General features: G+C 38.1%; 1 protein-coding gene across 23 annotated transcripts in view; it reads left to right on the top strand.

The window, feature by feature from the left end:
• LOC116445715 (metalloreductase STEAP2) overlaps positions 1-12,714 on the top strand; it is an 81,407-nt gene that overhangs the window by 22,459 nt on the left and 46,234 nt on the right. For 12 of the 23 annotated variants that reach the window (XM_032112646.1, XM_032112630.1, XM_032112664.1 and 9 more), the window contains 7 exons: positions 3,952-4,014; positions 5,360-5,421; positions 6,443-6,552; positions 8,230-8,306; positions 9,760-9,858; positions 11,694-11,843; positions 11,968-12,145. In XM_032112646.1, the coding sequence (XP_031968537.1) occupies positions 3,952-4,014; positions 5,360-5,421; positions 6,443-6,552; positions 8,230-8,306; positions 9,760-9,858; positions 11,694-11,843; positions 11,968-12,145 (739 nt within the window). Of the gene's footprint in view, positions 1-181; positions 353-3,481; positions 3,686-3,951; positions 4,015-5,312; positions 5,422-6,442; positions 6,553-8,065; positions 8,201-8,229; positions 8,307-9,759; positions 9,859-11,693; positions 11,844-11,967; positions 12,146-12,714 lie in introns of those variants that run through there. The other 11 variants (XM_032112701.1, XM_032112758.1, XM_032112711.1 and 8 more) reach the window with 10 other exon arrangements.

Below are 12,714 nucleotides of genomic sequence, written 5' to 3'. Positions count from 1 at the left end.
AGATCAGTGTGAAAGTTCCCATCAATTCCTTACCACCCCATGACCTCAACACTGTATTTTAATAGTACAGGCAGGTAAATCCAGATGTTGGAAGCTCTGTTGACTTTACGGGATGACGGTTGAGTCTACTGCCAGCCACTTCACAGGTCTTTTCCTTTTTTTCTGTGAATATCAAACACAGAAGGTCTGTCAGGACAGAAAAAAAAAAAAGATAAAAGGAAGTCAAGGAGTCAACAGACTGATTCTTAAGAAGACTCTGATTTCTGTACTTTAAAGACCTACAGATTCAATACAGCCAAGGAAAGGACATCACTTGACTAGACCTGAAGACCCCCATTGCAGCATATGAAAGGTATATACTGAATAATAGTCCTTTAAAAGCTTGCAACCTAATTTGTAAAACAGTAAATACCAAGTGGTAGAGGAAATAATTCAGTCAGCAAAGTCAACAGGAGATTACTGGCAGACCTCAATATGTAATCTTGATTTTCTAACACACAGCTGTGTCCTATACACAGAATCCTGTGGTTTTATAAAATATAAGTTTTACCTCAAGAATAGAGTTTGCTGAACTGTCTTCACACCAAAATAATTTGTCATCTGTTAAAACAGAAATCTTCTTTACATCAAGTCTACTTTTTTAACATCTTTCTTAGCATTTGTAAGACTTAAAAATCAATACTCTCATAAGTAAGGCCTTGGTGTCTTGAATATTGTCATTACCAACAGAAGAGGTAGATGTGATTAAAATACAATATAAGCCTGTTTGAGCTTTATTAACTTTTGAGTAAATATTTTCACAGTTGATGCATGCTTTTGAGGATGGGCATTTGCCACTTCCCAAGGGCAGCAGAATCCTCGTAGTCAAACTTGCATAACGTAGGTTTCATCCCAAATTTCAAAAGCTTCATTTTGAAGAAGGTGCACAGTGAGCAAATGGACCTTTGCGATATGATCTTTGGAACAATGAGCCAATAAATGGCATGTGACCTAAGCTTATAATTTACAGAGTAAGTTGCCCAGTTTAGCTATATTCTCTATACATTTGTTATTCAAATACAGAGCAACAAAACTTAGAACCAGTTAAGCTACAATGAAAATAAATGTTAGCAGGTTTTTTTAATATAAGCTTTAAAACTGAGTACGTACAACTTCAGTTCCTAGCTGGGCACCAAGGCAAAAAAAATATTCAGCTTGTTCAGCTAACTGCCTGCAGACATACAAGCATTGTCAGCACAATTAATCTCAGTTGCTTAATAGAAAATCTTGTTCCATCCAGTGTAAGCCCAGATACAAAACAGAACGTTCACAGAAACAAATATTTAAGTAGAACATGGAAGGGCCAGTAAAGTGGTGAGAGTAATGGAGAGGTGTGTGTACATGGACAGATGAAGTGTCAAACACCAGCTCCAACTACATTGTCACATGGTGTGAGGGAACTACGTAATGTGCTACAGGTCCTGCCTTTGTATGACCTGGGTTCTATGACTGCAACTCAGGATGTCGTGGATGTCAAAGGAGTCATTGCATTTCCTAAATTCAGAGTCCCGTACTATGCTTGGCTATATTTTTCCCACCATTTTTGAGTTGCATACAGGATGAATTTCTACTAAATGCAGAGTGTGCATGGATATTTGTGAGTATACACAATATTGTGTATTTACCCTTTGATGAAGAGAACTCTATAGCATATGTGAGTTCTAAACGTGAGATGCACCTTATTTCTGCAGAAGGCAGGTATGAAATGGGAGGGGTGTAGCATACAAGCTGGAAAAAATGAAAATAAGAACTGTGTTGGTTATAGTTGGAGCCAGAAAGGTGTCTTTCTTTATTGTTATGAATCACTTCACATAAAAGCTGTCTGGAGATTTAAACAGCTATATTAGCATTTAATAAATTTATTCACATATTCAAATATTTGTTTGGAATCACTGTAGTTAATTATTCGTTAATGAAAACTGAGGTTGGCAGAAACAGGGCCTGCACTCAAAGATTTGGGATATGTGCGTATCCAACGTGACGTGTGTGCAACTTGCCCAAAGTTTATTGATGCCTGAAAGATAGGCTGAAAATAAATCCCCATAGACCGGTGTCTGTAGAGCAGGTACTTGTTTATTGCAGCGCTGGTGGTGAGGGGGATTTTTCCTCTTAACTCAGCCGCCTTTGTCAAGTGCTGTAGTATATTTATACAGTAAATTTTGCTTAATGTTGCTGTGTCATTACAGCATCATCACATATGTGCTGGAACTAATTTACATAGCATGATCTCATGGTTATTAGATAATTCTTTGCACTGCGCATGCACTTCCCCAATTTGGGGGTCTTCAGGGGTCTTTGATGAAGGCTTCTAAAGTCTTCTTCGCACTTGAACTTTTCAACTTTGTCTTCGGGGCATGCGCAGTTACAATGGTATAACTTTGGTCCATCTGGTCTTAACCGGCCTAAATTCTTCGTATTGTGGCTAATTGGCTTTGGCTTGCCAATTTTTCATTAGTACTACGCTTACCTATCTCTAAAACTATACACCCGGTAAGTTTTGTTTTGGTTTGGTTTTCTTTCTCTTTTTCTCTATTCTGCATATAAGCAACTAGTTAACTATATACTAGCCATTACATTGTATAAAAAGTTATTAATATTAGATTATATGGGTATCAAAAGTTATGATTCAGATTATATAAGCATCAGGTTACAGGTATAGAAGTTATGATTCAGGCTACATAAGTAAAAGCTATGATTCAGGCTATATAAGTATAGAAGGCTATGCTTCAGGTTATATTGATATTCTTCGAGTTATATTGATAAAAAGTCATGATTTAGGTTATATTGATATTAAGGTTACATAGATATCTGATAACCCAAGCTATATAAGCAGTTTGTTACTTTGACCTAAGTTATACAGACATCAGTATCCAAATCCTAGGAAGGGCAGCTAAAGTGAGCAGTCCAGAAGAGTACCTGCAAGCCCACCAAGCGCTGTGTTGTCCTTGAATCTCAGCTGTCAACTAAGCCTCAAACAGCTGCTCGCTGTTTGCAAGTAGAACATATCTACATCCCCTTACCCTTCTGTCCCTGCCTTTATTACTTTTTTGTATTGGTCTATGCAGAGAAAAGGTTCCTCTCGCCCCCTGCCCCGCTGCCATGCTACTCAAGGGAGTGCTTTCCTGTCTGGGGCTTGTCATGGTGATCTTTCTTGGAGAGTTTTTTCATGATTATTTCTTAGGGATTGACCAGCCTCTTCCCTTCCAGCTCCACAGCATGTGGGAGCCGCCGAGCCTCTGCACCGCACGGGGTGGGGAAGTGCTTTTTCTCGCCGAGGTCGCGTGCACAGATAACAGCCCACGAAGTGACTTTGTGGCAGGGTGGAGGAGGGCGTCAGCCGCGGGGGTCGTGGCAGAGCCCTAGCAGCGGAACGAGGCAGGAGGGGCCGGGCGGGCTCTGCGGGCTGCGGCGGTGCGGGCGGGCCGGGCCCCGGCGCCGGGAGGAGGCGCCGCGCCGCTCCCACGGCAACGGCGGGGCCGCCATGGCCTCGCTGGCCGCGGCCGAGCCCCTCGCCTCACGGGCGGCCTCCCGCTCCCCGGCTCTCGGCCCCTCTCGCTCCCCGGCTCTCGGCCCCTCCCGCTCCCCGGCTCTCGGCCCCTCTCGCAGCGGCGGCGAGTGGCGCAGGAACACCACGGACGCCGCTCAGGTGAGCTCTCCCGCGGGCAGGGGCACCGCCAGCCCTGCTGCTGGCCCGGAACCCCTGCCCTGCCCTGCCCTGCCCTGCCCTGCCCTGGCGGCTTCCTGGGACTGAGAACAAGCCCCGCTTTGTACTCCGCACACAGCCTGGATTTACCTGTCCCCGGGTAAATTCACATTGGTTTAACGCGGCTATTTCACATTTTAAAAACCTTAAAAGCAAAATCTCGAAATTTTAAAATTAAAAAAAAAAAGTTAAAAGCGTTGCTTTTTCAGGATACCCAGTTGAGATCGGTGGATCTGGATCACGTCATCAAACTACTCAAAAGTTCGGACTCAGTAAGTAACCCTGATAACTCAGTAAGTAACCCTGGTACCTCGCTATCTCAGTTACACAGGCAGTAATGGGGCTTAGACAAATATTATGTACAGTTACTTTAGTGCACCCACCCTGAATAAACTCCAGCACAGGTGACTGGAGCTACAGAGCACAAAGCTGAGTATTTCTTCTGGTATTTGAATGCTTCTGGAGATGATAATTGTTATAAAAAAATTGTGCCAATTCTGGGTTTATGTTAAAAATACGCAGAGAAAGAGATCACACGGGCACTTAAAAAAGACAAAAGCATGTGCATTCAACAACTAGACGTGAAGAATTCTAGCCTGTTTGCTAATTTTAGAGTACTGAAACCTACAGTGGGAAACAGATATACATACAACCTTATTGAAAGTATGTCATGAATTCATGTAATTGTCCGAGTTAACTGCTAACAGTTCTCCAGGGAGGTGATTCTAAATGAAGGAGAAATGCACAAAGGTCAATGTTGAAGAATAAATACAACTACCTAGGCACACAGGAGAAGCAGCATCTCATGGGCTTTTTCCAGATGATTTTTAGTTTCCACAAGATGATTTGGCAGATTAAATTCACTAAGCTATCAAATAATTTTGATCCAAAATATGGATAATTTATACTCTTAAACAAGAACTTGATTAAACTTAGCACATTTTAAATTAATTCCCCACAGAGAAGTATTTATATCTTTCCCCTCTCCCCCTTTTTTAATACAGAACTGATAGAATAAACTTGCTGTCTGAAGAAAAAAGTGCCAGATGATATTGTTTACCGCTTCTGTATAGAGCGTAAGATATATGATAAAATGCCCATAGGATTCTGGGCTTGTAGATTCCTGAAACGGCTGCCTGGCCTGCCTCAAGTTGCAGGTGCTCAGGAGAGCTGAGATGAATGCTGTACATTGCTGACACACCCTGACATATCCTCACTTCAGTTGTTTTCAGCTTTGAAGGCTGTTTCCTAGTGGTGCAGAGCACTCTAAGCCACTTAGATCTACATGCTTACACATTTATGTTGTGGGTGACATAGGTTTGACTTTCTTAGTTGCATTGCAAAGAATCCCAAAGAATTTAAGAGGACTCCACACGTTTGAACAGGAGTTTTTAAAAGCCTCTTCAGTTACAAGAGAACAGACTTCATACTTAGAAATGAGGCTTCATTGTGGAGTTAATCCTGCTGCAAAGCACTTTCAGAATTTCATTGTGTCTTGTAAACTTTTTAATCTGGTTTGCACTTTCATTTAAACTTAAAAGGGGATAAACATAATCGTTTAATGTTCTAGGGCAAACTGCAATTAAAACCTGCTTTTCATTCTTTTACTTAAGAAAGATTTGGAAAAAGAGCAGCTGAAAACTCTCAAGAAGGTAGTCAAGCATTTTGAAAATGGACTTGTATCCTTTTTGCCACTGTAGAATTCTGAAGTCATGGTGTTTTATGTATGATAATGCTCTGACTTTTCAGCCAAGTATTTGATGCTGTATTATGCTTCCACGTGGAGAATAGGGATGATCCACATACATCCTCACCACTAGCCTTCTTGTCTGCACACAGCCAAGGCTGCTAGGATGGCAAGATTCTTGGATATTATATTCATTTGTCACAAAATTCAAAAGAGGGTTCTCACCTGTACAGCGGCCGAAATGTAACTGGTGTACTTTCAATTCAGAATAGAAAAGCATTATAATTGCCACTACTTAAGAAACAGCAGATAAAAAAGCAATGACTTCCAGTAAGGAGACATTTTAAGGAAAAATGAAGTCAGACTAACTTTTTTTCATGTTTACATTACAAAGTGAAAGGTTCCAATAATGAGAAGTACTAGGAAGGGTGTCAGCATACAGAAAAATGTGATTAATTTCATACAGTTCAGATAACTGCACAGTGATTTAAGGCATCACACTACAGCTGAGTTGTGTACTTAAAAGCAGTTTCTGTGAGTCAGTGGAATGGTAGTAACTTCTCAGTCTCAGTTATTTGTTCAGTTTTGATTTTGTGCCTCAATCTCAATATGTATTTGGGTCCAGATTTTCAAACTTCAGTTAGTCACTTGGGAATAGAGTAGAAAACAATTTAAATATCACAAGGCTGTCTCAGAATTTAGATAGGTAAATCTGACACTGTGATGTAAAACTTTTCATCCTTCATTTTTAGAAATTTAGTGCTGAACTTCCAGTGAGTTTAGCTAAGAAGACAGCTAAGTCAGATTTGCAAAAGTTGTACTTATGTAAAAGTAAGGCTGCTTCAAAAAGCCTAAGTTTTGACTCACATACTTCTTTTAAACACCTAACTTTGGAAGCATTGGTCTTATTTTTTCTTGATTGTGTCTTTGAGGTGTGATGAGCACAGTTTTCAGCTTTTTCTTCTGATTCATAGTGGTACAACTATATTATTTCCTTAATTTTACATGAAAAGCCCCTTAAGAATGTAGCACAAATTACCAAAATTCTTAACCTGTGTGCAGAAAAAATGAATGAACAAGAAGCTTTCACTGAGCCTTTATGTGAACTTATTCTATTATTTGGGTAAGTACCTCAGCCCCTCTTTTAGGGACTTAAACACTGCTTATTAACATGTTTATACCTTTTCTAAGGCAACTGACATATCCATACAGTATCTATCTACAAAGCACCTGTATCTGCAAGGTATCCATTGTATCATCCTTCCTTTTCATCAACTGTCTTTTACTTGTGTCCAATTTCTGTTGACTTGAAGGAGGGGCCCATTTTAATAGTTCAGCATCTATGCAGTTAGATGCTACATAATTCAAAACTGTGTTGTACTTGGCCCCAGCTTGCTTGGAAGCAAGGTTCCCCAAGGTGTCTTATTGCCTAAGTCATTCTGGGACTGCTGGCCTCAAAAGATTCAGCAGCTAAGTAGTACTGAGATGTGTTTTGCTGTTTCAGACAAGCTCTTAAGTGAGTTTAAAAACTTAGGGAGAATAAGGAAGAAAAAAAAAAACAAACTGCCACATAGAAAATTAGTGGCATAGTAAAACAGTTATTCAAATACAGTTTTACATAGCTTCCTCTCAGCTGTTAGGCTTAATAAACAGAGAACTTCTCAGCTGAATCTTTTAGTTCCCTCATCACCCTCAGTTGTACTGCTTGTCTTTGCTGCCACACAGTGGGGAATGAGGAGGTACATCACGGAGTTTAATTTTCTTTGGTGTTTGGTAGAAGCGTGACAAAACTGAGAATGAGTGTATAAAGTCGATAAAATGCAGCTGTGAGGCTTTTCATCTGTTAGAGCAGTTCAGCATTAATTGTGGTTTCTGCAATGAATATATTTTGGAAAATTGCACCCTTGGGTTTTGCTTTAATTTCTGTACTATGGAAATTACACCACAATTCACTACTACTTCATATGACGGAGACTCCTTTAACCAGAGGCAGGGACTGGTTTGGTTTTTTTAGATTCATTTTCAGATACATTAATTTCTCCAGTAAAATATTCCACTGTTTCATAACTGCTTCTATTTACTTGTCTTCTTCCCACTTATTTTTTTTTTTAATGTCTTGTTTCTCCCTCCCCTGCTTCCCCCAACATTTCTTCCATTATTTTCTCTCTTCTTTTTTTTTTTCTCTGGCAGTGTTTACAGAGGTAAACCTACCGGAAAGCTGCTTCTACAGTATGTGCTGCAGAGACCTTAGCATAATACTGTAATGTTTACTGTCAGACAGTTTTTAGCACTTACATGTTTATGTCATATCTGAATATTTTGAATATGTTACTGAGGATTTATTAATATTCGGTTCTTAAAAATAAATTTGTTGTTGGGCTACTTGGAATCAGTTTATTTGCTTTACTTTTATCCATTTCAAGAGGTCTTGCCCAGAGATATGATCCCTTTTTTTCCACCTCTGCACATGTCTGTACATAGCCTAGCTCTGCAGTAGCCTGGCAGTGTCTAGGTTGTAGTTAGTCTTCCACATTTAAATTACATTTGTTTATTCAGCACATCTTGTTGCATCATATTTGAATTATGAAGGTATTATTTATGAATTTGTACCACTAATTGCCAACATGTAATTGCAGATTGTGAAGCTCTCAGTGTAGAATCAGCATTGCAAAGAATGCGTTCATCCTGGAAAAAGTGTCCTTTTCTGCAAAAACTATCAAGGAAGAAGAGAAGAGCTGCTGAACTTTTCTGGTGACTTGATTAAAGCATAGCTGTAATATTTTAAAAATTCATTTTTCAGGTTACCATTTCAAAAAAAGAAATCATCTGATGAAATAAACTATTCCGTTGAAGTTTCACAATCCATTGCACACCTGGGTGAGTGTAACCTGATATGCCACAATAAAATTGTTATTATGCTACAATAAAATCAACTGTATTATTAGTAGGATTTTAATTTATTGTTACTCCTTAGTAAATGTCAGTAATTTCTTTAAATTATTCATTCAATCCTCTGTGCTTTATAGTATTAGAAACAATTTTTACTTTGCTCTACAGCTAACCTGTAGATTGGCTAGCAGAATTATCTATTTATCAGTGTCAAAAGCTACATGAAAATACTTTATCAGTACAGATGAAGAATTAAACCTGTATATAGCCTGTTTCATTTCATTTTGATCTGAGGAATGGGGGTATTACTGTAAACACTGAAACCTGGGATGTGAGGAACACATATCCTTCCTGCTGCTTTGAAACCAAATGGAAGACACAAGTGAGAAACAGTAACTCCTGACTTCCAGCTCAAACCTTCAAAACCCAAAAGCCTGAGAATTATCACCTACAAAGGCAATGTACAAGACAGTTTAATGCCATGCCTTACTAAGAGCAATAGTTTCTGGCTTCAGCTTCCTGTTGCATCTGAGCCATGAGCTTCTGTCTTTCAGAAATCTCTTTTAGGAGTGCTGTGGAGGAAAAGGTGTCAAAGTCATGTCTTAATGTCACTGGACCTCTAAATGCCAAAATATCTTTTTGTGATCCTTTTACATCTTCTTTCATGTCACGTTTGTGATTTTCAAAGAAAATCCTGTAAGCACTGTAGGTTAAAAGGATTCAGAATAGAGCAAGAGTGATAATATGGCTCAGTTAATAGTAAGACATAAATGATAGAAAGGTAGCCCAATCAGCCTGTCACACATGAAAGAAATATCCTTGAAATGGGTAAAAAAAGACTCTTAGAAGTCTTTATTTTCACAAATCCAAGTCTAAAAAAGACTTTTAGAAGTCTTTATTTTCACAAATTCCAAGCAGAATGACCGCCTAGTTGCTGACAGTTCTCTTTAGAGTTACATGTCAAAAAGACACTAAAATGTGAAAGATTGTGTATGTTATTCATATTACACACTGCTAGCTCTAGATGAAATTCTCTTGTGAGAAAGATCTCTTTCTATGCTCCCTTTATTTCATATCATATCTGCTTAGAAGAAGAGTTTTTGATGACGTGGTAATGATTGACAACAGCTTGGTGTAGTAGCTTTCCTCAGAATTCCACAACGTCTGGAATAAAATCCAGCGTCTTTTAAGTCTCTGTAGCCATGAAACAGAAGGTAACTTTTTGATTAAACTTACACTACTCCTCTAATACCCCTTTGTCTTCTCTGGTGTGGGAGTCTCTGTCTCTTGAATATTTTATGAACTTTGCATTAGATTACAGATTTGTAGGGGATATGACCAAAGGTAATACTAGGTGCTGTAAAAAGAAGATACTGTGTTAAGAATACTTTCTAAAAAAATTGAAAAGTGTGTAAATTACATTTATTTCTCTTTCTGACAGGTTACTTGATGAGAGTGCCAAGCTCTCAAGTTAAAATACAAATCTGTAAGTGTATTGTTAGCTTTTATAATATGGAGCTACCACAAAAACTACTTTCAGGTAAAGCACAGTATTTTTACTTTTTAGTGATCCCAGCTACTTTGAAGTGCCTCTTTTAATTAGCTATCGATGAATTTTTCTTTTTAACTATGGTTGCTATATCTCATATATTAAATATATAGCATATATATAATTGGCAAATGTGCAATTAACATGTTTTTATAGAGGTGCATACTCTAAATCTGAAAGAAGTTTATTATTGTACAAGGAATTAATTTTTACACTTACAGAATTAGCATTAAATAGCATCCAGAAACTGTGAACTGATATGAGATCTCTGAAATGTGGGTAGCGGAGGGAGAAAAAAAGTAGTTAGGATCAGAATTATAAGAAGAGAAATGTAGTTTTCTGCTTGCTTATATGTAGCCTGGAGAGAAGCGGCTCTGGTTTCACTTGTGTTGTGAGGGATAGATCTGAGCCTCTCTAAATTTGATTGAGTTTGTATTATATGGACACATTTGAGCATAGGTTTGAATAAATCATGTGACTTGTCTCTACAGAAAGAGGCTATGCATGAACTCAGGCATGGTCAGAATCCCCTGTTACATAATTCCTTTGACTCTTAGATGGTGCCAGAGACTGTTGTCAGGTGAAGTCAGTCACGGATCCCCTCCCTCAGGGGCACAGCATCACTGTGCTCTGAGACAGCACTGGATGGATAGGCAGCCAAACGTCAGGTGAACATTGCCACAGTCTGGCTTACAAGTGCAGGTCAAGGAGCATGCTTGATGTCAATGTGCTCCCCTGCTGCGTTCACGCAGTATGATACTAGTCCTGTGCCCTCTTACAAGTTTTCATTTATTTTAGGAGGCCTAAAGAAGCTGCAGCTACTACAGCCCTTTCAAAATTCTAGAATTATGAAAGCATCCAAATCTGTTTTTACCTTATGAACAAGACTCAAATCCTGCAAGTAGCTCTGTGTACATTTAGTTCTGTATCTGTAAATAATTCCATCAGGATAAGTGAATGTAATTGAGCAATGTTATTCTTCTTCTGATTTGGAAAATAAGATATGTTATCTTAAAATGAAGAATGTGTTTCAGTGTGATTTTTTAAAGTCAAATATTTCATCTCTAAGAATATATGTAAATCTTGCCAAAGTTCGACCCTGCAGAGTTCTCTTACCTGTAAAGTAGTATCAACTTGGAGCCTATCAGAGTTTATGCTTAGTTAAATCTCATTTCACCATGTGCATTATCTGTATTTATCAAGCTTGTACTTCATGACATTAGACATACATATATTTATATATATACACACACATATATATTTAAGCTGCTTAAGATAAAATTTAATTTCATGAGTTATCATCTATAAATATAAATTCATTTTCTCAATGTTTCACCTTCCCCATAATTCAGTAATAAAATACAGATTTGCATATGCATGGACAAAAGTAAAAACAGACACATTAAAAAGTCAACCTTGTAAATCAAAGTTTGGATTCACCTATTTTAAGTAATATGATGATAGAATGCAATAATTCTCTAGTGAACAGGCTACCAAAGAGAACTAGGTTGTGCACCAACAACTTCCTGCATGACTGAAGAAAGTTTTTCACCTCTATAACCCTGCTTTTGCTTTCATTGTCTAAATCCTAAGAAACATTTAATTTATGTAGCATTTAAGTCTGCTTGAGAGTGAGTCTGTTGGATATGTTTTAGGCACTATTCAGATACAAGAAAAGCAGGTCTTGTGTATTGGATTTTTTTTCTTGACTGCTTGAAATATGGTACTTGATTCTCAATTCTTTCCTGAGAAAGGATGAACATTTTATGAAATAACCAAAATTCTGAGTATTTATTGCATTATAACTAAAGCTATTTTATATGCAGGTTACCAGCCAACAAGTGCAAGCTATAAAATCCAGATGGCTGAAGTAGGAGGATTAGCAGAAACTCTTGTTTTGTCACTAGCATTAGTTGAAAATCAACTTATTGAGAAATTGTGGGTACTCAAAGCTCTCCAGCATCTTTCCATCTCTGGTTAGTACAAACTGTTCTTTCAATAATCTCATTACCACTGATCCTAGATCATTTGTTCTGTGAACATGCCTGAAACAATTACTGGCCTACAGAGAATTAATTACTCGTATTTTCATAATTTCAGGAAGAAATTGTGGACTAATGGTAAAGGCCCAAGCAGCCAGCAGGCTCTGTTTGTATCTAAATGGTGCTGATCCCTCAGGACAGCTGGTGTTCCGTTCCTCAGATATCCTATGGAACCTGCTAGAAAACACCTCAAAAGAAGACGTTGTTAATCAGCTCAGTACCTTGGAATGTGTACAGTAAGTCCATAGAGTATTTTATGAATTAATGTTGTAATTTTGGAGACATCTAAAGTATTCTGTGGTGTACCATTTTGTTTGAAATTGACTGAGAGAAATGCAAATGGATCTCTTACATGTCCTCACTAAGTTTTCAGTATTAACACAGTTGTTGCTGTTATAGGGCAAGAACAAGGTGTTCTGCTGCACAGTGCAGGAGAAATAACCCTGTCTGTTGCTTTATACCATAAAAAAGTTAATTGCAGCATTTTCAAGCTCTCACGTTAGGCTCAACAGGCTAGTATTCCTTCAATGTTGAAATGCTTATGTTATAAAATTAGAAGGAATTTCTATGCCATGATATACAAGGTTTATTTCTAGATCCTCTGCTGGAGTAAATAACAGGTTCTTCCTGTTAGACTGTTTTAAGTATTTAAGATTAGATATTTCTTCTCAATCATCATTCAGCAATGTCCAGTTCCACGGTTGAGTAAATACTGTGTCTTTGCAATAATTAATTACAAAACAAACAGTGGAAGGTGCAATTTTTAATACATGCATCTTGCATATATGAATAAATTGGATGTCAA

The sequence above is a fragment of the Corvus moneduloides genome, chromosome 1 (genome assembly GCF_009650955.1).
Source record: "Corvus moneduloides isolate bCorMon1 chromosome 1, bCorMon1.pri, whole genome shotgun sequence".
Taxonomy (NCBI): domain Eukaryota; kingdom Metazoa; phylum Chordata; class Aves; order Passeriformes; family Corvidae; genus Corvus; species Corvus moneduloides.
Note: the sequence above shows the minus strand (reverse complement) of the source record. Positions and strands in the feature narration are given on the sequence as shown.